Source organism: Chelonoidis abingdonii, chromosome 2 (genome assembly GCF_003597395.2).
Source record: "Chelonoidis abingdonii isolate Lonesome George chromosome 2, CheloAbing_2.0, whole genome shotgun sequence".
NCBI lineage: Eukaryota > Metazoa > Chordata > Testudines > Testudinidae > Chelonoidis > Chelonoidis abingdonii.
Window position 1 is genome coordinate 241255212 of NC_133770.1, and position 27536 is coordinate 241282747.

Below are 27536 nucleotides of genomic sequence, written 5' to 3' on the forward strand. Positions count from 1 at the left end.
CCCTCTCATAGCCGAGAGACAGACAAAAGACACACACCCCAAAATTCCCTCCCTGAGCTTTGAAAAATCCGGTTTCCTGATTGGTCCTCTGGTCATGTGTTTGGTTCCCTTTGTTAACCCTTTACAGGTAAAAGAAACATTAACCCTTAGCTATCTGTTTATGACAGTCATATCCCATCATTTTGCATGTATATTTGAGATTATTTTTTCCAGTGTGCATTTATTTACATTTATGAACATTGAATTTTATCTGCCATTTTGCTGACAAGTCACCCAGTTTTGTGAGAATCCTTTGTAACTCCTCTTCACAGTCTGCTTTGTATTTAACTATCTTTGGTAATATAGTATTGTCTTCAAACTTTGCCACCTCACTGTTTACACACTTTTCCAGATAATTTAGGAATATGTTGAATAGCACAGGTTCCAGCCCAGAGCCTTGGGGGGCCCTGCTATTTACCTCTCTCCATTCTGAAAACTAACCATTTATTCCTGCTCTTTGTTTCCTGCTTTTTAACCAGTTATTGATCTATGACAGGATGTTCCCTCTTAAGCCATGACTGCTTACTTTGCTAAGAGCCTTTGGTGAGGGACCTTGTCAAAGGCTTTCTAAAAGTCCAAGTACACTATATCAACTGTCTGACCCCCTGTCCTCATGCTTTTTGATACTCTCAAAGAATTCTAATAGATTGATGAGGTATGATTTCCCTTTACAAAAAACATGTTGACTCTTCCCTAACATATCATGTTCATGTATGTCTCAGATAATTCTGCTCCATGCTATTTTCCTGCTACTGAAGTTAGGCTTATCACCTGTAATTGCCAACATCGCCTCTGGAACCTTTCTTTGAAAAATTGGCATTTCATTAGCTGTCATCTGGTACAGAGGTTGATATAACCAATAGGTCACATACCACAGTTAGTAGTTCTGCAATTTCATATTTGAATTTCTGCAGAACTCTTGGGTGAATATCTGGTTCTGGCGACATTATTATTATTAATCAATTTATTCCAAAACCTCATCTACTGACACCTCTATTTGGGATGGTTTCTCAGATTTGTCACCTAAAAAGAATGACTCAGATGTGGGAACCTCCATCACATCCTCTGCAGTGAAGACCAGTGCAAAGAATTTACTTAGCTTCATTGCAATAGCCTTGTCTTCTCTGAGTGCTCCTTTAGCACCTTGATCATCCGGTGGCACCACTGACTGTTGGGAGGCTTCATGCTTCTGACATAATTAAAAAAAAAATTGCTGTTGGTTTTTGTATCTCTTGTTACGTGCTTGTCAAATTCATTTTTGGCCAGCCTAATTATACTTCTGCACTTTACTTACCAGAGTTTATGTTCCTTTCCATTTTCCTCAGTAGGATTTGACTTCCAATTTTTAAAGAATGCCTTTTTGTCTCTAACAGCCTCTTTTACTCTGCTGTTTAGCCACATTGGCATTTTTTGGTCCTTTTACAGGTTTTTTTTTGTTTGTTTGTTTGTTTTTGTATTTGGGATATACATTTAGTTTGAGCCTCTGTTATGGTGTTTTTAAATAGTTTTCATGAAGCTTGCTGGCATTTCACTTTTGTGACTGTTCCTTTTAATTTCTATATAATACAGAAGTGCCAGAACTAGGGGCTCTGTGCTGCCCACTGCCTGGCTTGAAGTGGTTTCCATTATATACTGGGTTTACAGTTTGGTTCAATGGCTCTCAGTATCCCCACTATACATATTTTTCCAGCCCCCCGTATACCTAGCTTCCTCATTTTTGTGTAGTTCCCCTTTTTGAAGTTAAATCCCACTGTGGTAGGTTTCTTTGATATTTCCCACACACATACACACACTCTCACAAGAATGTTAAATTTAATTATATTACAGTTGCTATTACTGAGCAGTTCATCTATATTCACCTCTTTCATCAGACCCTGTGCTCCATTTAGGATTAAATCAAAAATCACATCTCCCCTTGTGGGTTCCAGGACTAGCTGCTCCAAGAAGCAGTCACTTATGGTGTCTATATGTTATATCTGCATCCTGTCCTGAGGTGACATATACCCAGTCAATATGGGAATAGTTGAAATCCCCCATTATTATTGGATTTTCTGTTTTTTGTAGCCTCTCTAATCTCCCTGAGCATTTCACAGTCAGCATTACCATCTTGATGAGTGTTGATAATATATTCCTACTGCTATACTCTTATTGTTCAAGCACAGAATTTCTATCCATAGAGATTCTACAGTACAGTTTGATTCATTTAAGATTTTTACTTTTTTGATACTATGCTTTCTTTCATATATAGTGCCATTCCTCCCAGTGCCCTAGTCTGTCATTCCTGTATATTTTTGTACCTTGATATCACTGTGTCCATTGATTATCATCAAGTTTCTGTGAAGCCTATTACATCAATATCCTCATTTAATACGAGGCACTCAAGTTCACCCATCTTAGCTTTTAGATTTCTAGCATTTGTATACAAGCGCTTATAAAATGTTTAAGTTATTGATAGTCTGCCTTCATGTGATGTAATCGAATGGGATTCATTTTTGTTTGAGAGTTTCTCTTCCATTTTTACCTGTAGTTTATCAAGTTCTAGCCTCTCCTCTTTATTAGGATATAGAGTATCCCATCTAATAAATGCTCCTCTAAAGGATGTATCTGAACTGTGAGCTCCTCCATACCTGTTGTCTTTCTCCCAGCCCTTAGTTTAAAAACTCCTCTGTGAACTTTTTATTTTTATATACCAGCAATCTGGTTCTGTTTTAGTTTACATGAAGTCCATCCTTCCTATATAGGTTTCCCAGTTCCTAATAAACCTGAATCCCTCCTCCCAACACCATTGTCTTATCAGTGTGTTGAGATTCTGCAATTCTGCCTGTCTAACTGGCTCTATGCGTGGAACTGGAAACATTTTAAAGAATGCTACCATGAAGGTTCTGAATTTTAATCTCTTATATAGGAACCTACATTTGGCCTCCAGGACCTGTCTTCTACCTTTCCTATGTCATTGGTACCTACATATACCACAACCACCAGCTCTTTCCCAAAATTGCACATAGGTCTATCTAGATGTCTTGAGAAGTCTACAACTTTTGCACCCGGTAGGCAATTCATCATGCAGTTCTCCTGGTCATCACAAACCTATCTATATTTCTAAGAATCAAATCTCACATTACTATTACCTCTCTCTTCCTAATAACTGCAGTCCCCTCTCTCAGAGAGGTATCATCAGTGTGAGGGTACTATGACATCATCTGGAAGGAAAGTCTCAACTATGAGATCTTTTCCCTCTGCTCCAGCTTGATGTTCTCCTTCCCTGAGACTTTCATCCTCCTCAATAACACAAAGGCTATTAGACTGGGGGTGGCACTGCCTTCCTGTGTCCCTGACAGTGTCCTCTGTGTACCTTTCTGTCTCCCTTAGCTAATCCAGTTCAGCAACTCTGGTTTTAAGAGCCCATACTCAATCTCTGAGGGCCATATATGCACACACATGCTACCTGTCCTCAAGGCAGTATATGTTGCATTAATTGCAATAAACAGGGGGAGGGATAGCTCAGTGATTTGAACATTGGCCCCCTAAACCCAGGGTTGTGAGTTCAGTCCTTGGGAGGGCCACCCAGGTATCTGGGGCAAAAATCAGTACTTGGTCCTGCTAGTGAAGGCAGGGGGCTGGACTCCATGACCTTCCAGTTCTAGGAGATAGGTATATCTCCAACTATATAAATATATTTTAAACTGGTAACCCCCACTCTGCTGCTGGACCTCTGTCTGCATTATTTTTACTTTGCGGGGTGATTGGAGGGTTTTGGGCTAAGATTAGAGTATATTTGCTAGGTGTAGCTGCCTCTCACACTCAGTCTCTAAACTCCATCACAATACTTCCCTGTTCACTAGCTCTTTGGGTAGCTTAGGAGCTGGCTCTTTAAACCCCTGTTATCTATGCCCCCTTATCAAGTGATCCTGAACGGCTCAGTGGAGAGCAGGCTATAGCCTCATTAGTAAGCTTTCTGCCTCATCTACCAGGCTGCTTGGTCATCACACAGACCGCAAAACAGACCACACTATAAACTTTAATCAGGCAAGCGTACGCTAAACAAGCCAACAGACTTCAAACTCACCCTAAGGGCCATGTAGTCTCTCTTTCTTCACCTGTACATCTCCCTTTCAGAACTCCCCTGCTCGCTGCTTCTGTATGCTAGCTCCAGTAATTAAGAAGAGAATATTTATATATAAAACACCATCCGCTAGTGTTTGTGTTTAAAATTGGAAATATCTGACACATACATTTGTGCATAAAAAAAATTAGTTTCAGTCATAGGTATGTAACACAATAACAGTACAAATGTATGACACAATATTGAAATATTACAATTGTATATTTTTTAAAAAAAAAACTTACATCATCAGTATGAAATTGAAGGTTAACTGTTGCCTGAACAAACCTCTCCCTAGATTAACTTTATTTTAACTTCCTTTAGACACCTACCAAATATCAGATGAGTACAAGTTTAAACACTGCATGATTTACACTTCATTCTGTCTCTCTTGTAACTTATGGCACTTAACCAACAAATTTTACCTCTGAGCTAATTTGCTCCATGGGATTTAGATTGTCCACCAGATACTATTAACTGATGTCACACCTATCTCCACTGCACTATCAAGTCCATTGTTAAATTCTGTATCCAATCCACTATTAAACATGCACCCTCCAAGTCTAAAATTTCACAGAGATATAATTTTATATTTAAATCTCCTCCTAACAGACACAAAATTCAGCATCCCCAAAGTGAGGATTGTGATAAATTTAAGTTCCAACTCTTGAGTTGGGTGACCCAACAACACCAAACCCAGCACTGGGCTTGTTTGTTTTATGGGCCTACATATTCTAACATCTGCAACACACTACCTTCCAGCTCTGGTCTTGTGGACAGCAGAGGATTGAAACTGGCAAGAATCCTGCACTTGTGAAGTGTTAATCTGCTGCCAGTTAAAATGAACTGAGCCAGCTGCCAGAATGGAGAAGATGGTGCAGCTGCAAACATGTGTTTGCATCACACGTATGTTCAAGCTAGTAGGTATAATGCCATAACTAAGGCTAAGATCTTGTCACGCATATTTTTAGTAAAAGTCACGGACAGGTCACAGGCAATAAAGAAAAAATCATGGAAGCCTGTGACCTGTCTGTGACTTTTACTAAAAATATGCGTGACAAAATGGAGAGCTGCGGGGTCCTCACACCACCCAGGGAGGCTTGGCTCAAAGCTGTAGGGTCTCTTCACCATGCACAGTGGCTTGGAGCTGTGGGGCACCCCAGTGGCCCATGATGGCTGGGAGCTGAGGAGCACTCCCACCACCCACGGCAGCTGGGAACTCACAGAGCTGCACTGCCCGCGGCGCTGGGAGCTTGGGGTCTCTTCATCACCCACTGTGGTTCCATGCTCTGGGGCTCCTGCAGCAGTCAGGAGCTGTGGAGCACCCCTGTTACCCATTGCAGCCGAGAGTTCACAGGCGGCCTGCTGCCCGGGCACTGCAGGGCACCCCTGCCCCTGCTGCCCGGGTGCTCCAGGGCACCCCTACCCCCAGCAGCTCTTTGCCACCAGGAGCTGGGGGCTCAAGTCATGGAGGTCTCTGGAAGTCACAGTGACCTCCATGACAAAAACATAGCCCTAGCCATAACTCAGCAGCCTTGACTGTGTTCCTTTATAACACACCTGTCATTGGAAGATGCAAAATGTTGTGTTTTCTCTTGAGTATTTATGGTTGGAACTGCCCTAAAGTAATATTGCAGGTTTAGTTCTGGTTTACAAAATGGGCTTAAGGCCTGTATAATGAAATTAATTTAGGGTAAGCTAGAACATTTTTATAGTCATACAAGTCTTCACTGATAGTCACTAGAGAGATGCCACTGAATCCAGACATGAGTTTTGTAGTAAGTTTCTAAGACTCTTCTGGCCTTAAACCAAAAAGCATTTTATGTTGTCCATATATGCATTTTATGTATACTTTTACATTAGGCTTTCAAATGACAGAATTTCATTTTATTTTGCTTCATGTTATCATATGAATATCAAAGAGGGGAGGAGGGATAGCTCAGTGGTTTGAGCATTGGCCTGCTAACCTCGGGGTTGTGAGTTCAATCCTTGAGGGGGCCATTTGGGGATTTGTCCTGCTTTGAGCAGGGTGTTGGACTAGATGATCTCCTGGGGTCCCTTCCAACCCTAATATTCTATGAAATCAAAGGCATGTCTGTTTGTAACACTAAAAGGACTGCTGCCATCAATCAACCTACAGACAATATTGTGGAGGAAATTAGAATGTAGCTTGTGAGGTGTAATCTGGTTTGGCTCAGGTATCTATGTTCTCATAAAATAAATATCCCTCAGACCATACATTTGTAAAGGTCAACTTTATGGCTAGCTGCAGAGTATGAATAAAAACACATAAGCTGGTAAGAGCTCAATAGAAGTGTCAGATGGCTAGCCAGAAATGACAGCTAGATCCCAGGCACCCACTAAAACTCAGCTAAAATTATAATACCACATAATAACATCACTCACGAACCTTATTGATTTCAATGCAACTTCCCACCAATTCCAGCAATAATAAGGCATTGATGATGAATAGTGCCTGCTGTCTTGGCTTGTCATTCTCCAAATAAATGATCCATGTTCTGTCTGCTCTAAAAAAAGAATTTTTGAAAGAAGTTGCTAAAAATAGATACCAGTAACTGTTGCCAGTTTGGTTTACTGCGTAATCATCTTATTTTGTCAACATTGCTTTAATTTCTTTTTGTTCAAAAGAGGGATACAAATACAAATCTGTTAGTGGCAATTACAGGGTTAAAATTAGGAATATGAATATACAGTCTGGCTCTGATTTGTGCACAAATCCAGGCATATTTCCCTGATTCATCCTTACACAAGTCAGGTTTCTCATTAGTGGCTATCTAAAATGGTAACCACTGATCTTGGTATGTGGTGGCTTCCTCCTGCCACTACAACCATATCAGCCCAGCTTCTCCACCTGCTCCCCATTGCCACCGTTTTGGGGATCCCAGTTCACCATGCACTTAAGCACATGCTTTAAGCATCTGAGCAATCTTGTTGCCTTCAGTGGGGCTACATATAAACCTAAAGTTAAAAACATGCAGAAGTTCTTTGCTGAACTGGACCTTGTGGGTGCTCTTTCATCTACTTCATACTCCAGCCTGTCCCTGCTCCTTCACCCAACTGTCTTGGTACCCAGAATCCCATCTAACTTAAAAAACAGAGGTGCAGATGCATCACCCAATGATTCCTAAGAATCATCAGGACTTGTCCCTCTCAAGTTGAAACACCATCCTGTATATAACATGGCAACCAAAAGTGATGATAAGGAAAACTTTATCATTAGAGATAATCCTTCAAATCATAAAATAGCATATTTTAACAATAGATACGTAGCTTTTCATTTAAACAGAATGCAGTCTTTCCACATTTGACAATTCCTTCTAATTCAGTGCACACATTTATTTTTGTCCATGTCAGGGAATACTTTCATTTCAGTAATATCACCTTTCTCGTCTTCGATGTTGCCCTTCAAAGAAACTGTATCTCTGGTTTATTTATGCTATGCAGTTTATCAGCAACCCCTAATACCACGATACCAGAATGAATGTCACCGTTCTGAATCATATTTATTCTATTTACCACATCAGTTCAGGATTTATATATTCTAGGGCAAAAAAACATCGTTATGCATGAATTTGGCTTTACACATTTTCCATAGTTCCAGCAGTTGTGGTCCTCCTTCTTTCCAAGGACTCTTGCATATCCAATACACTGTGGACTAAATTCAATCTTCTGTTGTATGTGTTTGACTAGCATGGCTTTAAGTCTTTGGAATCCTTTGACCCATTAGGAATATAATTATTATTGGTATTGCTATTATAACTTAATGGGCAAATTCTATCTCTGCATGTCAGTGAGTACTCTTTAGGTGCACCTGTGGGCAGATCTGGCTTTAAGTCTGAACTTGAAGCATTCCTTTTAGGTTATTCAGCACACATTTGATAGAAGATCAGAGAAGAGTCTCTCTACTGATGATGTTCAATCTTAAGTGCTGGCAGGAATATGTAGAAGATCCAGTAGAGATGGTTACTTAGGTGACGTTTGATGTCCATTAACAGTCTCAACATGCGACCTAAGTGCATATGCTTCCACTATTGACTTTCTTCCAAATTAAAGTAATCTTGAAACTGTCAGTGGGAAAGTAAATATCCTTAATGGAAAAACTGGCAAATAAATGTGATTTTCTCATCTACCTAGCCTGACCGTAGAATATCTATTCTTTAACTCTATATTTTGGAAGCTAAGTTTTCTCAAATAGTTACCTTTTTTTGATGTTAAAAAATGGATTGAAGTTCAACTTTTTGAACAATACCATCCATGCATTTCTTGCATACTTTGAAGTGATAAATAGGGGATCATTTTTATTGTGCAATTTTAAATGTCCCCAAGTCTTCTGTGAATCATATTTTAAAGTGTCTAAAATACAAAGTTGCATGTAAGTCTATCCAGTAAATATTCTTTGTGTGTATTTTAACAGTTTCCTGAAAACTTGCAGGGCTTTTTTCCTCTTCTTTCCATGTTCTAACTGGCACTGTCAAGGTTTGCGAGCCTAAAATTTACCCTCCTTTTCATCACATAACTATTTGCAAATTTCAGGTCATGTTATTTCTGTAGGGTTTATTTTTTCCCCGTCAATTCACTGCTTAAATACTTCTGCCCCCTATCAAAATAAATAAAAATATCAGAGCTGTAGCCTATCACTTGTGAGCAACCCTACAATAATAAATCAGGGCGCACATGTATGATGGAGGAAAGATAAAAGAACAGATTGACACTCATTTTTAGAGATTATTCGTAAATGTCAGATTAAAAAAACAAGTTTAAAAATTACTGAAAATCTGTTGATTTCTTTTTAGGCTACAATAAATAATATTTAAGAAATACAAAATAAGTGAATTTCCACACCATTATGAATACTCAAGGTGTGATACAGATCAACAGAAGAAATTTGCAATGTTAGTATTATAGATTACTGTATTTCAGTGTTCCCTGTCCGTAAGATTGGGCAATCCCAAATTTGTCTTCCCTGTGCTCTATTGACACAGAACGTCTTGGGGACAGCTGCGCCCACTTTCTCCTTGTGTGCAATATTGGTATAGTGGCAAAACATCGCAATGCAAATGAATATTTGTATACCAGTCATGCCCAGACCACCTCAGTGAAGATCAGAGTCCTTGTTTTCATTATGGAAATTCATAGGAAGAAGTGGGTCCTACCCCTAAGAATTTGCAATATCTGCTGAACCTGATTTTTCAGTGTTCTAGTTCAGTTCAGCAGGCTAAAACGTGGCTAGTTTGTACTATATATTATTGCCAGTTAAGTACAGTACAATTGGCAGTACTCTGCACACCATGACCACTTGGAACTTCATGGTGAAAGCTGACATGGAGATCAGATCTTCTTAAATCTGTCGCCCCTTGAGCTAAAATAAAAACTCCCTTAGCTATTAGTACAATAGCACCTGTGAGATAAAACCACTTCTGATTCTGTCCAGCAGAGAGAAGGGATACACAGCTGCAGTTCACTACAATATTTATACCCATATCATTTTATATTATTTATCATCGATACTAAATCATCCATGTATAAGAGGAAGATGAAGGGAGTATGATCTTAAAGTTGCTTTCAAATGCACTCCCTCCCCTTACTTGAATACCTCCAGCCTGAAAAGCGATATTCAAAGTTGCTTATTAAAGGGAACATTACAGAAATTGGACAGCACCTGTAAAAGCATTGTAGCTGTGTTATAGTTCTGGTTGCCTGTTTTTCAGGAGTTTATACCTTGATTATAAAACTTGACTATATATTTAACATTAAAGTATCTAGTGCAAATGCACAGTAATTGGCTTTCATAAAACTCTGAGCATGCCTACTTCTAAGACACCTTTCACAAATTGTCTAATTTCCTCCCTATGTGATAGGCTGCAGCAATTCCCTCAGAGCTGTCACAGTCTATTAGGTAAACAATGTTCATTTTAAATACTTCTTAAGTGGGGTATTTATTGTGCAGTAAACCACAGTGACTCAGCCTGAGCATCTATATATATTTTGTGCCTGAATTATATTGAATAAAGACATATAACTTAATGTTGAGGTTATGGTACAAACCAATAAAAATTTGGAAAGTCGAGGAACAAACACTGTTGTTAATTCATTCACAGTTGTCTGTCTTGTTAAGAGAGGGTGTAAGTTAAGATTGGAACTAGGCCAGCACTAACATAAAGTTAAATGAGCATATACTTACAGCCGCTTTTTAGTTAGTGCATCTGGTCCCCTATGCCTTTCAATTTACCCAATCAGGGACAAATTTTCCCCTCAAATGCAAATTCATAACCACTACTGAAGTCATCTGAGGACAAGATTTAATGCTCAGCTTTTTATTGCTCTTTAACTGTAACACCAGCACCAGCATTCCCATTGAGGCATGTGCATCTGTTGTCATGCAGCTGAATTTCAGCTCCTGAGCAGAGCCAAGTGACTGCTGCTTATTAGCAAAATTCAGCACTAAGTTGCCACTGCATCTTCTAGCCACGTGGAGGAGATAGCTGTGCAGAGGCACCAGCAACACACGATTGTAAACCAAGGCATCTCAGCTTCAGGTAGAGAGTATGGGTCAGTTTCCCAGCTTATGTAAAAGGGCGTTGCTCCCTTGAAATTGATGTATCTGAAGATGTGTCCTGTGTTTAAAGATTTTATAAAGTCTCAGGACTCCATCCGTAGTGGGATGGTGCTGAATATCACTTTCTCCTCTGTATTCACTTCAGTAGTTAAGTTGAAGAGCAGAGGGAAAACTAGAAAGAGGGGGAAATATGAAAGGAGTAAAGATGGGTGAAAGTAGGAAAGAGATCAGAGAAGGTAAGTAAGATGAGGAATAAATGAAGCAAGACACAGGAAGAGAGAAGAGAATGAAAAAAGTAGAGAAGTGTAGTTGAGGAAGAGAAAAGAAAGCTGTAAGGGGGAATAGAAAAGTATTAAATTAAAAGAATGAGAAAGAGAGAAGGAAATAAACATGGAAAAATAAGAAAACGTACAACTTTAAGGTTATCAAATGAATGTTTCATTTGTGTATGTGCCGCCATTTTGTCTTTGATGTAACCTTGATGGAGAGATTGGGGTTCCAGAGACCTCGTTTGAGGTTGTGAAGCCGGGGTGACTGACATCTTGGTGTTCAGTTGGGGAAAGGTAGAGGACTGAGGGCAATATCTTGATCATAGCTTTCTTTTTCTGCTAATTCATGCATGTATAGATCAGAAGAGACCATTATAGTATTCTAGACTTTAACATATGGTCAGTTCATAACTATTCTGTCATGGATTTGGAATCACTGATAGTAAGCAAATTCCATTGTAGAATTCTAAACTATTTCACACTTAGATACCCTTTTTATGAACAAAACCGTTCAAGGGAAGCTATGAAATACATTTCATACATATTTCATCCAAGAGAATTTATCGATTAAATCCATGCATAGGCAGTTTAAAAAAATTAGTTCCTATTAAGTGGTGGAAAAGACTTACTAGAACATTGAATCAACCTCCAATGGAGGAAGTAAGAATTACAGCTGCTGCTATATTTGATCTTAGGGGAAAAAAATAATTACTCTGAATTTTTAAAGAGTACTACATTTTTAAATAGTATTAAAAAAGAGCTGTGTTTTTTAATGTGTGTTTATATCTAATAGATACAAAAACTCCTCTGGTGCAATCCTGTAAATATCTATAATGATGGCCACACTCTTCTACTGTCATAGGAACCATTTAGAAGTTAACCTTGAGATGTAAATGCAAATGATTATGGCTCTTGTAAACCCCTCTCAGTAGGGATTTATATGAAAGTGTCCACACAATTCTAATGTTTTAGAAGACAAGGAAATATGTACAGGCTTTTTCTCTTTCAGATATAACTTACTGTAACTGGATCAGTCAAAGTAAGGTAAGTATATAAAAGAGATGATTTTCTTATTGGACGTAGGCTCTTTAGCTCATCTCATGACACACAAAGCTGGAGTGAGCTGTCACAGTGCTGTGATTCATAATCAGTATTTGAAAACATAAGTGAATAAAGATGTGCTGCTGTTATTAAACTAAGCTGCAGGCGACTTCAGGCATTGAGCTTTTATTAGCAAAGTTGGCTATGATTATATACAGCATATTAAAGAATATTTGACTTCACTTCTTTTTTCTCTTTTATATTGCTGTACACTGTATGGCTATTGTTTTCCTGGAGCATATATGATGCTCATTTCAGGAGTTGTTTTAGTTGTGTCCTGACCACAGCAGTGGCACAATATGATGCTAGTCAGGGGTTTAAGTTTCACTTTCAAGCTATTTCCTTCACCCTTTTACCACTATGAGAACACCTCAGAAACAGAGCAGAGCAGCCATTATTTGATGGAAGGAATAAATTTGTGCAGCTCTGCTGTGGGAGTGGGGCTGAAGGATTCCAGGAGGAACTGCACCCAGCTCTCATTTTGCCAGAAGGATAGTTCCCAGTAAGAATACATCATTCTGAGAGAATCCTCAGGACTCTTAGAAACACATGGAGGACCACTGTTGGCAGAGAAGTTTAGGCATTACAAAACAAGCAGAAAATAACTTTAATGTCAATGCAGTGTGTTTAGTATCAGAGGGGTAGCTGTGTTAGTCTGGATCTGTAAAAGTAGCAAAGAGTCCTGTGGCTGCTTATAGATTAACAGATGTATTGGAGCATGAGCTTTCGTGGGTGGATACCCACTTCGTCGGATGCAACAAAATATCGGATGCATCCGATGAAGTGGGTATTCACCCACGAAAGCTCATGCTCCAATACGTCTGTTAGTCTGTAAGGTGCCACAGGACTCTTTGCTGCTTTAGCAGTGTATTTAGTATGCAAGGATTCAAGAGTGTGTATTGGTAGTAATCATAACACTGAAAGCTCTGTATAAGATTCTGCTAATCAATCCTCCCAGTATTGTCCCCATCTTTCTGATAGAGATGTATTAAGGTCACAATTTTCAAACACTGGATTAAACACTCAGATGCCTACCAAAGAACCTAACTGAAGTGGTCTGTTTCATTCTGTTGTTTTTAAGATGCTGAGGATGTTTTGAAAATCAGGCCGATTTTATTTAGGTACCTAACTATGCATTTAGGCATTTAACATTAGGTACTAAAGCTTGTGAACATTTTGACTGAAGGGCCTGCCTACACACAGTTTGTACTGATTAAACTCTGTCAGTTTAGAAACAGATATTGTTAAATCAGTGCAAGACCCTTGTGTAGCTTCAGTTATATTGACATAAAGGGGATTATATTGATATAGATTGTTTCCATAAATTAACTTGGCCATTGACTGTGTCCAGAGCACTGCCAGTCCATAGCAGGGCAGCTCTCAGTCCCTTGGCCACAGTTTTAAGCAAATTGTACATGATAAAAATTTACCACTCCTAAAAGACTTGGGCTAAGAATTTTAAATATTTTTCTTGATTATGGCATTTTAAGACTGATATGGTGCGTAAAGGAAGTAAAAGCCCAACTGTTTTCTAATATCCAAGTGAGAAAACAGTGAAACCCTGTGCAAAAATCCAGGTGGAATCTTCCACTTGGATTCTGGATTGTTGGCACTAGAACCAGACAGACATTGTGCAAACCAGTTGGAAGGAATTCTGCTTTCTCTCATTCCTCCTTCTTCACTATGATACTCACAACATGTACAAAGCTGGTCTCAGCAATTCCCTTCCAGATCAAACTGGTTTCCCCTCAAGGCTGGTATAAACAGCAAGGCAGAAGCATCCAGATGAGAATGTCTATGCTCACACTCTGTCTACCCTAAGGATCTTCCCCTTCCTTCCCCAATAGGCTGTATGTGACCTATTCTGCACATTTGGCATACTGGCTGCACCTATGGTGCGGTCTATTAGAGCATGACGAGGGGTGTAGTACACTTGCTTTTTCTTCTGTCTTTGCACATAAAACATGTGGAGAGAGCAATGTTTGTGTCCCATGGCTGCAGGATTTTGAGTGGACACGCTAAAGGAAGCAGGTCATGACTCTGGCCTCTGTTAATGGAGTGAGTTAATAGTTTCATGCATTGACATAAATCAGAATTTGTCCCTTTTTCACAGAACCCTCTAATTGACCTGATCTCAGTCTTTCTCCCTCATCTACATGTTTTCCTGATTCATGTTAGAAACTCCAAGTCACAGAACAAAGAAACAAAGTTTGTATTTTCAAAGAAAAAATGGGGAGGGAGGACTGGTGAAAACAGTCCTGGCAGCTGTACTCTGTGGCTCAGTGAATTAGGACTTATTACTTGCTCTTTTCAAGGATGTGTTTAGTCTAGATTCCCTTGATTTATATATCTTTTTTGGCTAGGTTGTAGTTTTTTAATGCAGATTTCCAGTTATTTTCATTCAAGTTCATGTTTTCCTAGGACAAGAGAATGGTTTGAGATGAATGTGAGTGAACTTAATCCTTACAATGTTTTTCTCCTCAAATCTTCATTTATAGAATTGTTTAGCCTTCAAAGGTATTGCCTCTTATGTGCTACAAAAAGAATCCGAAATAGACAGAGCTTAGAATTGCACTGGGAAATCATCTTTGTTTTTCGTCTCACAGAAATGGCAGTGCATTGAAGATTCTTCTGGCAAGCTTCGAATTCACAAGTGTAAGGGATCCAGCGACATGTTCACCATCAGAAAGAGAACGCGAAGCATACACTCCCAGGGATACAGCAATAAAGACAAAGAATGCATCTGCACAGATGCTGATTACCGAACCAGCAGGACCCAGAGAAAAAATCAAAGACAGTTCATGAGAAACCCCAGTGCCCAAAGTAGGTGATCTCAGAGCTCTTCGATACTCAGGAAAGGGGGCATTGGGTTAATTGAGTGGTGTTTTACCAGCAAGGAGTTGTTTTCACCTGGATATATGATGAATGCACATGTAGTTTGCAGTCGGTACTTGAGTAATTCCTGCTTTAAAAAAAAATCAAAAGCTACCAGAAGCTGTTATCACAATAATCAGTGTCGTTCAGGCCAGTTTGTAGCAATGATTATGTTTTGGTGCCACCTATTGTATGGGTTGGAGATAAAACCTGCAGAGTAAATTACAGAATCTAGGTAATTACTACAGTAGCCTGAGCAAGCATTTTCTTTCATTACTAATATTCAGTTAACCTGTTCGGATATTTGCAGTAGACTTTTTTTAATATATATAATATAGATAATGTTTGCTTCTCAAACACTGACAGCAATAAGAATGCTTTAAACTGAAAGCCTTCTCCGCTGAAGTTTTCAAGTGCCAATGAAACAGCCTGCGTGTAATTTAATGAGTTAGAATCTAGTGCCCTCTAGTGGAGTGTGATGTAAAGGGAAACTGCCGTCAAGTTTTAAAATACCAATGCTTAATTTTCTGTGTTAAAGACTGAGAAATTACCTACTTTAAAAATAATGTAAGTGTAAAATAATATAAGAATATAAGAGTGACAATACTGGATCAGAACAATTGTCCATCTAGCCCCGTATCCTGTCTTCCAACAATGGCAAATGCCAGATGCTTCAAAGGACATGAACAGGACATGGTAGCTACCAAGTGGTCCCTGTCGTCCAGTCCTGTCTGGCAGTCAGAGGCTTAGGAACACCTGGAGCATGGAGCTGCATCTCTGACCATCTTTGCTAATAGCCATTGATGGACCTATCCTCCATGGACTTACCTAATTCTTTTTTGAATTTAGTTATAGTTTTGGCCTTCACAACATCGCCGGCAACAAGTTCCACAGAGTGACTGTGTGTTGTGTGAAGAAGTGCTTGCTTTTGTTTGTTTTGAACCTTCTGTCTATTAATTTCAATGGGAGACCACTAGTTCTTCTGTTATGTGAAGAAATAAATAACACTTTCTCCACACTGTTCATGATTTTATAGATCTCTATATGTGAAGGAATAAATAACACTTCCTTATTCACTTTCTCCACACCATTCATGATTTTATAGACCTCTATCACCCCTTAGTTATCTCTTGTCTAAGCTGCATCATCCCCATTTTTTTAATCTCTCTTCATATGGAAGCTGTTCCATACCCTTAATCATATTTTGTTGCACTTCTCTGTACCTTTTCCAATTCTAATGTATCCTTTTTAAGATGGGGTGACCAGGACTGCTTTCAGTATTCCAGGTGTGGCTGTACCATGAATTGATACAGTGGCATTACCATATTTACTGTCTTATTATCTATCCTTTTCCTAATGGTTCCTAACATCCAAAAGCTTTTTGGACTGCTACTGCACATTGAGTGGATGTTTTCAGAGAATTATCCACACTGACTCCAAGATCTCTGTCTTGAGTGGTAACAGTTAATTTAGAACCCATCATTTTGTGTGTATAGTTGGGATTATATTTTCCAGCACTGAATTCCATCGGTCATTTTGTTGCCCTGTCACCCAGTTTTGTGAGATCCCTATATAATTCTTATCAATCAGCTTTGGATTTAACTATTTTGTGTCATTTTGTATCATTTGCAAACTTTGCCACCTCACTATTCACCCTTTTTTCCAGATCATTTATGAAAATGTTTAACACTGTTCCCAGTGCAGATCCCCAGGGGACACCACTGTTTCCTCTCTCCATTCTGAAAACTGACCATTTGTTCCTACCCTTTGTTTCCTGTCTTTTAACAAGTTACTGATCCATGGGAGGACCTTCCTTCTTATCCTATAAGTGCTTAGTTTGCTCAAGAGCCTTTGGTGACAAACCTTGTCAAAAACTTTCTGAAAGTCCAAGTACACTATCTCCACTGGATCACCCTTGTCTCCATGTTTGTTGACCTCCTCAGAGAGTTCTAATAAATTGGTGAGATATGATTTCCCTTTACAAAAGCCATGTAAAGGACTTAACAAAAATATATTTTCTGATTCTTCACTGAGATCGGCACTTTCCATCAAATGCTTAAACTTCTCATGTTTGGTGTGTTTTCTGTTCTAAGACTCTTGCCAAGAGCAGCTGGGTTAAAGTAGCCTGAGTCAAGTACAGACTGTATTCCACTGGGTCTAGACAGCGTTGTGGGTTATGGAATTTACATGAAATTTCATGTAAGCATACAAAAATTTTACAAAAATTACAAGAGGCTGAACTCGTATATGATGTTGCAGAACAATTATGATACTATATAGTACTATTTCAGGTATAGCTTCTGATGATATAATTAAAGCCTGTAACATTCTTCAGAGGACAGAAGGTTGTGCATTCAGCCATAACTTAGGCATTTCCTGACTTTGGGGTCTCTTAATTGTTCAACCTAAGTGTTGCATTAACATAGTTTCTTGTGTTTAATAATTTTATGCTCTAATGAACTCCATTAGAATTGAGTCTTGCTGGCTAAAATCAGAATCATCTGTATGTCATAAGCAATCAGCTACTGGAGTGTCTCCTGGAAACTCTGTTTTTGAAGCAGCAAGATCCAAGTTCTGTCCCCACTTACAAAGTAAAGTTACAATTGGCCATGGTGACAGCTGTGAAGCCCTAGAAGGTCCATGGATTTGTTACAATACAAATCCTTGGCTTTCCAGGCTATCTCTATAGCAATAGTTGTTGCAGTCCTTTCCTGCGACTTACAGGTTGTCTTCCTGTGCATGAAAATTATTTTGCCTCATTTTTCACTTTATCCCCTCTTTTTTTCACTAATATACAAAGCTGGCAAGAGTCTGGAAATGTGATTATTTCCAATTCAGACCTGAGGCTACCTCAGATCTTTGCACAGAAAAACACCGAGAGGGGACAGGTCAGGGCAAAATCTCTTTGAGATCCAATTTGTGAAGTTTCCTTCAACCATCCTCTGTTGGGAGAAGTTGGGATTTAGGGAGTCAGAACTGCACAAGTTTTGAAGTCAGTGCCGTTTCCGATATCTGAGACCCAGGAGCCTTTCTATAGAGACAGCCAAGCTAGGAGTTGTACTGCAGAGATTGCTTCTATTCTGCTGGTGCCGCTTCCATCAGGAGCTGTGCTGCCATTAGCCGCTCAGTAACAGCCATGAAGTGGACCCAGTGAAAGCATTGAGCTGTGAGCTTTATTGCCTCCCTGTATCTGTATGGAAATTTGTGAGTAGAACAAGCTCTGGCACTACAGAAAGGAGCATTTCTTCATCCCCTGTCCCAACCTAACCTCTTTCTTCAAATCCCCTCTGAGTTCCATCCAAGCAACATACAATCTGAAGGGCCTGGTGATTGTGGGGCACAGTGTAAGGGCAGCTCAGGCTTCAGTTTTTCAGACTACCTAGTAATAAGATTGGAATATTTTCCAAACTTTCCATATCAATCATTTGATTAATAAAGAGCATGGGAGGAGTTTGTAGCTTTGTAAGTGTCTATTTCAGTTCACCCTGCAAATCTTTGCCTATTCCTTCACTATAAACAATAGGTTTTTACATCAGACTTTGTAACTGGTTTTCTCTTCTGAAAGGTGTACATCTTCACTGACTGAGTAGGACACTTTTTTTGAGCTGACATCAGGTATCCACTGAAACAATTTAGCACGATTAGGTCATTTGAAAAAAATGCTAAATGAGGCTCACTATCAATGCTTCCAAAAGATTCTTGCAGAGAGGTTCTGTGCAGTTGTCTCAGAGAAACTAACAGAAAGCCTGTGATATGATCTGCAATATCTGTCATTCCATACCTTTTCAGAACTCTCCAGGAATCATTTCATCCTCTGTTATACTACAAATTAACTGAGAACTTTTAATAACAGTCATTTTACATAGAATGTTACATATCACACATAGATTTTGAGTGTTGAAATATTTTACCTATTGCATCTCATCCCATAACACACCAGGACTGGACTTTTAACATACCGTAAATACTCGTTCATTAGCCCCTTTCATTTATAAGCCAACCCCCCAAGATGGATAGGTAAAAATAGCAAAAACTGTTTGACCCTTTCATAATCTGACCCTATATTTCAGGTGTTAGAAAACTTTGGCTCCCGGCCCATCAGGGTAAGCCACTGGCAGGTCAGGACATTTTGTTTACCTGGAGCATTCACAGGCATGGAGCCCCTCAGCTCCACGTGGCCACGGTTCAGCATTCCCAGCCAATGGGAACTGCGGGAAGTGGCACCACTTCCCACAGCTTCCATTGGCTGGGAATGGGAAACTGCAGCCACAGGAAGTAAAAAACTTACCAAACCAAAACACCTTAACAATGTTTTAGAAGGTATTTAATGTGTTATTTGGGACTTTTTTTTAATATCTCTATCTTTAAAGCCAGGTGTCTTAGTTACCATGAGTCCACCTGTACAGGACTTGCAGCAGCTCATAAAAACTTCTGTATTTCTATACACTTCTATAGTTAAAGTTTTGACATTTCTAAGTCCGGAGTCTCAGGCCCTCACAAGGATAGAAATGAGTGCTGGATCCCCATGAGAGTGGGAAAATCTTGTCATTTCTAGCTCTGCAATGCAGCAAAATATCAGAGAGCCATGATATGCTTATACCTTGAAAAGCTATCTTGGCTACGTAACTGAATCTTATCCTTTTAATATCTAACTTTGAAAGGAAAAAGTACCACCATCTCTTAAACAAATGATTTTGCACCCCTACACCCTGATTCTCAGAGGTACTGAGCTCCCACAGTTCCCACTGATTTCAGTTGCAGATTTGGTTGCTCAACATGTCTGAAAATCAGGCCCTGGATATATAAAGTTAAGTATATAAAAATTACAGCACCCAAAATAAGAGGCCTCTTCTTCAAATTTGGACCTTAATTTGCTAAAGATCATCAAGGAAGTCTTTGCAAAGCCGGAAATAGATCTACGATCTCCAAGTTTGTGCCTTGTTACAAGTACATCCTTCTTGTCCTTTGAAATTTGTTCCCTGTTTTTGTATATCTATAAGCATGAATATGTTTTCCTCTTCTGATGCAGAATACAAACCCCGATTTGTTCATACTCGCCAAACTCGGTCCTTGTCTGTGGAATTTGAAGGTGAAATATTTGACATAAACCTGGAGGAGGAGGAACTACAAGTGTCACAGTCGAAAAGTATTAGTAAGCGTTATGACACTGAAAATGAGCAGGATTCAGAAGACAGTGATGATGGTGGTGGTGGTGAAGAAGAAGAAATGATAGCTGATGGCACCAATGCTGTTGGCCAACCTGATTCCGTCAGAGTGACACACAAGTATGAATGCTTTATATCGTTTTTCTTAAAGTAAATCTTCTCCCACATTTTGCATTTTCTTCTTTATCCCTATCTTTTTGCTTTTCAGTATTTTACAGTTTATATAACACAACACAATAATATAATAAAAGAATGATTTTATAATTTTGCCCTCTCTTACCCAGGTCAAGCCAATGGGATAAGTTGTACCTCTGTAAGTGAGGGCAGAATTAGGCCTAGTGATTCCAATTTTCCTGGATGTTTGTATTAATGTACAGACTTGGCACCAGAGACTCAAATTAAACCTATGTACAATTGAGTAGAGATGGACTGCAAATAGTTTTCACATCTTGCAAGAGTTTTTGAGATTTTAAAAAATTTCCCATCTCAAATCAGAACAAAAAGTGAAAATCTCAAAAAAATCTGCAAACCAATAATCGAAATAAAAGGACCAGTCAATCAAAACATTTCATTTAGATAATTTCATAATGGTTCATTTCAATTTTGACAATCTATATTTTTTAACCTTTTTACTATAAATTAACTAATATTTCCAAACCAGAAAACAAAACATTTTTTCAAAAGTTTTTCAAATCTGGAGATTCATCAGAGCTGACTCTTTTCCACAAACAGTTTTGGGTTAAACCAATCGACACTTTCCAATGAAAGAACGTTTTATCAGAAAATTTCCAACCAGCTCTATAATTAACAACTCACTTGCAATGAAGGGGTTGGAACTGGAGACTCTGTACACCTTTTCCATCTCTAACTCCTATGGGTCCATGACTTTCCATTTTCTTCTGGAACAGAGAGATAAGGGAGTCAAATTGAAGCAGGGCAGGTGAAAGGTGTGTCCACAGAGTCTCAGAAATGCACAGTTATGGAAGTTGTGTGAGAACGTCAGTAAGGGAAACTTTGGGAAAACAGTATGCAGATGTTTCTCTCTGTCTATTCTCAGTTAAAGAGACAAGGTGGGGGAGGGGAAATCTTTTATTGGACCAACTTTTGTTGAACACCTGAAGAAGTCTCTATGTAGCTCGAGAGCTAGTCTCAGTCACCAACAGAAGTTTGTCCAATAAAAGATATTACCTCACCCACCTTGTCTCTCTCTAACATCCTGGGACCAACACAGTTATAGCAACACTGGATATTCTCAGCTAAGTCAGTCTTGGCCTTCTCACTGTTGTTTTTTCTTGCTAGAACGTTCATTCTGAAAGCTTTTACTCCATTTCTTTTGTTCATAGTTACAGATACTTTTGCGCTCAACTGTTTACATTACTTCCCACTTGAACTTTCTTCTGTCACACAGCAAATTGATGAGTCATTAACTCATTGCTTTGGATAATCAAGTCCCATTCTTACCGATTGTGTGCTCGGAGATGGGGATTCGTGGTAGTATGCCAAGATCATGAGGAAAAAACCTACCTCTCTGCAGCTGGTGGCTGTACAAGCAATGGCAATTCGTGTTAAATTTGATGGAGTTTTATACTTCGGTTTTGTTTCTTATTGGACTGAGAATCCCCAACATGTTAATGTTATTGTGTCTTAACATAGCAGGCACAGAGCCCAGGCCAAGGAGGAGTTTTCTCCATGTTGGAGAGAAAACAGATGGAGGCAATTATTTGGGACTACTAAACCAGCACACATCCCTGGCTGCTATTGTTGAGTCTAAATCAGGGGCAGCCAAATCACGGCACCTGAGCCACATGTGGCTCTTTTACAGTTAAAGTCTACTCACGGACCGCCCCCCCCTCAAGAGCCCCTCCCATTCCTCACCTACCAGACTGGGGGAGAGGGAGCTCAGAGTTTCTGCCCATCAGGGAGTAGGGGTCTAGAGACTTCAGCCCCATGGGAGGCACCTGCCAGGGCTTGGGGCTTTAGCCCCTAGCCCCATTACCCTGCCACCAGGGAGAAGCTCCTAGGTGCGCCCAGCTCTTAAACTTCCAAAGACTGTAGTCTGCTGCTCAGAGGGTCAGTAAGTTTTGGCCATTCCTGGTCTACTTTATTACTTACCAGAGGGCGGACTACTACTGGAAAACTTTATGGGGAGGAGAGGACAGGAAGAGACGTTGGAAGAAGGGAAAGAGGTGGATGAGCACAAGGAAAGTTATTGATCTCTCTCCACTGTTCTGCTAAATGGATCCCAATATATTTGCATCTATAGGTGTTTTATTCTTCCGAATGACACCATTCACTGTGAGAGGGAACTATACCAATCATCCAGAGCCTGGAAGGACCACAAGGCCTACATTGATAAGGAGGTTAGAGAGATTTCAAAATCTATTCTTAATAAAGATTCTAACTCTGATGTCATCACAGTGTAACTCTGCATATAAATGTGCTTTGCAGATTGAAGCTCTGCAAGATAAAATTAAGAATTTAAGGGAAGTGAGAGGACACCTAAAAAGAAGAAAACCTGATGAATGTGATTGTAGCAAACAGAGGTAAGAAAAATTTACCTGCAGCACTGTTTTTCTCACTGATTTACTTTATGAACTCATGAGCTTTTATACAGTGGGAAAGATTTAGCATTGGCTACTGTAAGCTTAATATCCAGATATGGATTCAAGCTGCAGAGTTTGGATCCAGAGCCTAAATTCCTCAAAATTTGAATCCAGGATTTTGCTTAACTCATTCTACAGGTAGGAGCCAGCATGAATGAATTAAGATCCAGATCTGTATTTTAGCATTAGGTGTGTTTGGATTCTGGTTATATATTTCGACCCATCTCTATTAATCATTTTGATATACTATGTGCTCATACAAGTCATTCCTGGTAGTGAAATAAAACAGACTGTACGCTCAACTAAAACAATAATAGTATCTGTTTTAAGTGCAGAACATAAAACAGATGGTGTACTCCTATCTTGCTTTGACTGAAGAAAATGAATTAAGTTTTATCCAGTCATGAAAAGCTGACGTTTTTGATATTATCTGTAGCTATTACAACAAAGAGAAAGGGGTGAAGGCCCGAGAGAAACTGAAGAGTCACCTTCATCCATTCAAGTAAGTGTCGTTTTTTCCCTTTGCTGTCAGCTGGGCACTTGTTTTATTTTGCTTTTTAGTAACTGTGAAATATCAGTGATGAGCCACAGTCCAAAATGGCTGTTGTCTGGTGGGTACCAGAACGTGGCAACTTTTGACTAGCTGCCCAACTTGAACCTTCCAAAGCTCAGGACGAGCACTGGGAAATTAAAAACAATGGCACAAATCCCATTGAAATGGTTGAAATGAATCATTCTGGGACTGACTGACCTGATGACCTTTAGTTGGGTCCTGTTACCTTTACTTCCTGTACTTGATACAACATCTATCCGATTTACTTGTGATGAGTGCATCTTCTCACAATGTTAAGAGATGGGTGGGGGGGAGAGAGAGACCACCCTTAATTAGGCTCCCTTTCTGGTACATAGTTTTGAGCATTCAGCCTTTTAAAAACTTAAATAAATAAATTGTTAAAGCCCTTCTCAAACAATTAGAAATTAGTCTATGTGAACTACAAATTGCTTCCCCTCTGAACAGAGAAGCAGCACAGGAAGTGGACAGCAAACTTCAGCTATTCAAAGAGAACCGCAGGAGAAAGAAGGAGAGAAAGGGAAAGAGGCGCCAGAAGAAAGGAGATGAATGCAGTCTTCCTGGACTTACGTGTTTTACCCATGATAATAACCACTGGCAGACAGCACCGTTCTGGAACTGTGAGTATTCCTTATCTCCACCTGCAGACTTTAATGAGGTTCGTCCTCCTGTCTCATGTGATAATTTCCAGATAGGACAGTCAACGAGGGCATTATTTTGGAAAGCAGGCACTTACGCTCCTGACACAAAATGCACACAAAGTAGTAATTGCCATGTAAAGAAATTAATGAAGAGCTGCACTTGTAGTTATTATTTATTTACACTGCAATATAAATACCTAGAGGCCCCAATTAAGATAGTAGAAACACAAAAAAGACATGTTCCTGTGCTTATTTATTACCATCTATTTGTTTTTGTTCCTCTTCTTGTAGACCAAGATGTCTAAATATTTCAGAGGACTTCTAATTATGCTGTTCTGTGATCCTGAAAAGAAAAAAAAAGTTCCATTATTTCCTGTGTATATGCACATTTATTTTCCCACCTACCCATATAATACTGCTTGTTAAATCCTGGTAAATGACTTCTCACTTTGTTAAAGTGAAGGATGAATACAGTGGCTCCTATTTTGCTGTCATTTACACCCATGCAACCCTCTTGATTTGAATAGGAGTTACATGAGGAGTCAATCAGGACAGAATTTAATCAGCTGAATTTAGTGTTAAGTTTATTGAGAACATAATAATTGTAAGACTCAATGAGACAAAACCATAAAATCTGGTATCGTCTCTTTGTGAATAAGGGGAGATCACAGGGGTAGGCAACCTATGGCGAGCGTGCCGAAGGCGTCACGCAAGCTGATTTTCAGGGGCACTCACACTACCCGGGTCCTGACCACCAGTCCAGGAGGCTCTGCATTTTAATTTAATTTTAAATGAAGCTTTTTAAACATTTTAAGAACCTTATTTACTTTACATACAACAAGAGTTTAGTTATATATTATAGACTTATCGAAAGAGACCTTCTAAAGACATTACCATGTATTACTGGTGTGGAAGAATAGAAAGAACTGACTCTATTGCCCAGTCCTGCTATGACTGGGGGTAGATCCACCTGCCACCTTCCCCCGTCAACCAGGGTGGAGAGAGGAATGCTAAACCCCTCTCCAGTTCTCAGACTTCCTGCGGCTGAGAGTGGGCACACCTTTAATCATGCAATCCTCAACATATAACACCAACAGTACCAAGCAGAGCAAACATAAAATAACAAGGGTAAAACAAATAGATGGTGTAAATTCTGCAGGGCTCCCCCCTTCTTAATTGCTCACCAAACTGTGACAAATTTCTGTTACCAATCTATCCCTTGTGTCAGGTGATCAGGCTGACACCATGGGATTGTTGGGGGAAGATAAAGAAGACACACCATATGACTGAATTTTAAAGCTTCATTAATAAAATGATAAAACAACAACGGAGTGTGTTGGGAACGCTCCCGCATCACTCAGGAAAACGTTAATGTCCCAAGCCCTAAGCCACTTTCATACTCACACATGTCTAGACTGGCCACGTCTGTGTATAATGTTCAGAGAAGGGGGAGAGGTGGACGGGAGATTATCCTGTATACAGCTTGTCCAGAATTTCCAACATGCTTTTGCTCTTGGGAAGGGTGTTCTTTTACACCCTCGGATCTCCTGCGGTGTCTCTTTCAGAGATTCCAGTCCAGGTCGGCTGCCTGTGGCTTCTCCAGTGTCACCAAGCCACACTAGCTCCAAGGTCGCAAAGGCACACTGTTGGATCTCACTGGACAGTTAAGCTTTGCAACTGTAATCTCAGTTCTGTATTGCCTTTGGTTTGCCTCTGTCTATATTTTTTTCACAGCCAGCTGGGGCCAAAAGCAGTTTTTCTTTGTACTTAGCATAGTCTGCTTTGATTCTTGACCTTGAACGCAGAGCAACTTTCTCTTTATCTCTGGACCAAGCTTAATTTCAAATTAACCCATTCCTTTCCTCAAAAGACAAATTGCGCACACAATATCAGAGGCTTTTTTGTGATTAAAAGCTCCTCTGGATGTATGATCTTATCTAGATAGAAGGTACTTTCTAGTGGGCATTTTTTAGATGGATTTTCCCACATGTAAAGATTCCAATTGTCTAAATACCTGCAGGTTGTTGGACCATAATGTAAGTACATGAAATATGCTGGGGTACCCTTAGGGGGCGAGGTGGAATGTTTAGACTATCTCCCACCCATTTTCCACTCACACACACAGGGAGGATGCCCTGTCTGCGCTAGCGGCACATAAACTAAGGATCTCTCCCTACAGGATACTCACACAGGAGAGGCTAACGAGGATGGCCATGACCCTCCTACATCTCCCTTCAGCAAAGAGCATCGGCTAGTCTCGGGGAGACGGTGCCACTTACTCTGATTGCGTCCAGTGAGATGATCAGACTATCAGTAGCCCACACGGAAAGGAAAGGGGAAGGGAAGATGGGTTCACACGCACCTAGACCCAGGTAGCTTCCTCGCCGGATGATGCCAGGCCGAGTCAGCCTACCGTGGGTCGGATCTCCTAAAGATCCACTAGTTACCAGGCTTGTGTTAGAGTAGTCCTGGTCACGAGCTTTCACTTCACAGGGTACTCTGGGCGTCTTCCGGTAACGGTCACTCTCACTGGTGTGTACACACACACACACCAAGGCCTTTATTTCCATATACCAGGATGCATCTGTACCTTACATCCGGACCCACTACCATGAGGCAGTATAGCAACCCCTCTTGAGGCGGTAAAAATCCCTCAGCACTGGTGCATACCTAATGCATTTCCCTATGCATTAACCTTGTTGGCCAACCAAGCAGTTCCCCTGTACTGCTTCAACCTAACCTTGTTGGGGGTGGCAAAACCTGTCCCCAGTACCACTTTGCATCTGATCTTGCTGCACGGTCAATAAGTTCAGATGGCGTAAGCCCAACAGGGACAGAAGGCCCCACGGACAGTCCTTCTCCGATACCCCAACAGAGATTTCAAAAGGTTTCATACCTCTCTTGTGGCGCCATAGGGTTCAAAGGGGAATGATCCATAGCAGCTGCCTGTGTCTCAGTAAGCGTTGCCATCCCGGACGAGCCCCCAAATTGATGGAGAAAAACTCAGTTCTCGCTTTTTGTTTGGGTGCAGCAGAGTCAGATACTTTATTCTATTTAGCAGCTACAGCAGGGTGAGAGTGCACTAGGACATAGGGTCTCCCCTTCCTAGACAGGTCTCTCAACAGGTAAACAATTACAGCAGCATTTATACTTTTGTTACAGACAATAATAAGCAACAGCTGCATTTTGTTTATACATAGGTCATCCTGATATCTTGTTTTTCTCACTTCAGAGACTCCAGTCTACGTTTCGTATTATCTACACAAGGTCGAAAAACAACTTCTCACACAGTGCTTTTCCACTCACCTCACACAATCCTTGCTTCTACAAATCTCCCGTTATTAGAGTTACAGTTAGCCTAACTCTAGCTAACAAAGACTGTCATGCATTAAGATTCCCTACAAATCCCTGTCAGTTCTTTCTGTACTTCCACACTGGCACACAAGACCTTAAATTAGAGTGAATAAACGAAGACTCGGCACAGCACTTCTGAACGGTTGCTGACCCTGAACTATCAAAATCTTCACAATAGTTAATGTTATGCCAAAATTTGATAGGAGGAAGGAGGATTTTTCCCCCAGCTCTTAGGGATCA

The 27536-nt window shown here is 40.0% G+C and overlaps 1 protein-coding gene across 3 annotated transcripts in view; it reads left to right on the forward strand.

Moving 5' to 3' along the window:
- Positions 1-27536, forward strand: part of SULF1 (sulfatase 1) — a 155836-nt gene that overhangs the window by 106704 nt on the left and 21596 nt on the right. For all 3 annotated transcript variants that reach the window (XM_075063067.1, XM_075063068.1, XM_032782471.2), the window contains 6 exons: positions 14695-14911; positions 19992-20247; positions 22391-22487; positions 22576-22670; positions 23167-23232; positions 23749-23921. In XM_075063067.1, the coding sequence (XP_074919168.1) occupies positions 14695-14911; positions 19992-20247; positions 22391-22487; positions 22576-22670; positions 23167-23232; positions 23749-23921 (904 nt within the window). The remainder of the gene's footprint in view (positions 1-14694; positions 14912-19991; positions 20248-22390; positions 22488-22575; positions 22671-23166; positions 23233-23748; positions 23922-27536) is intronic.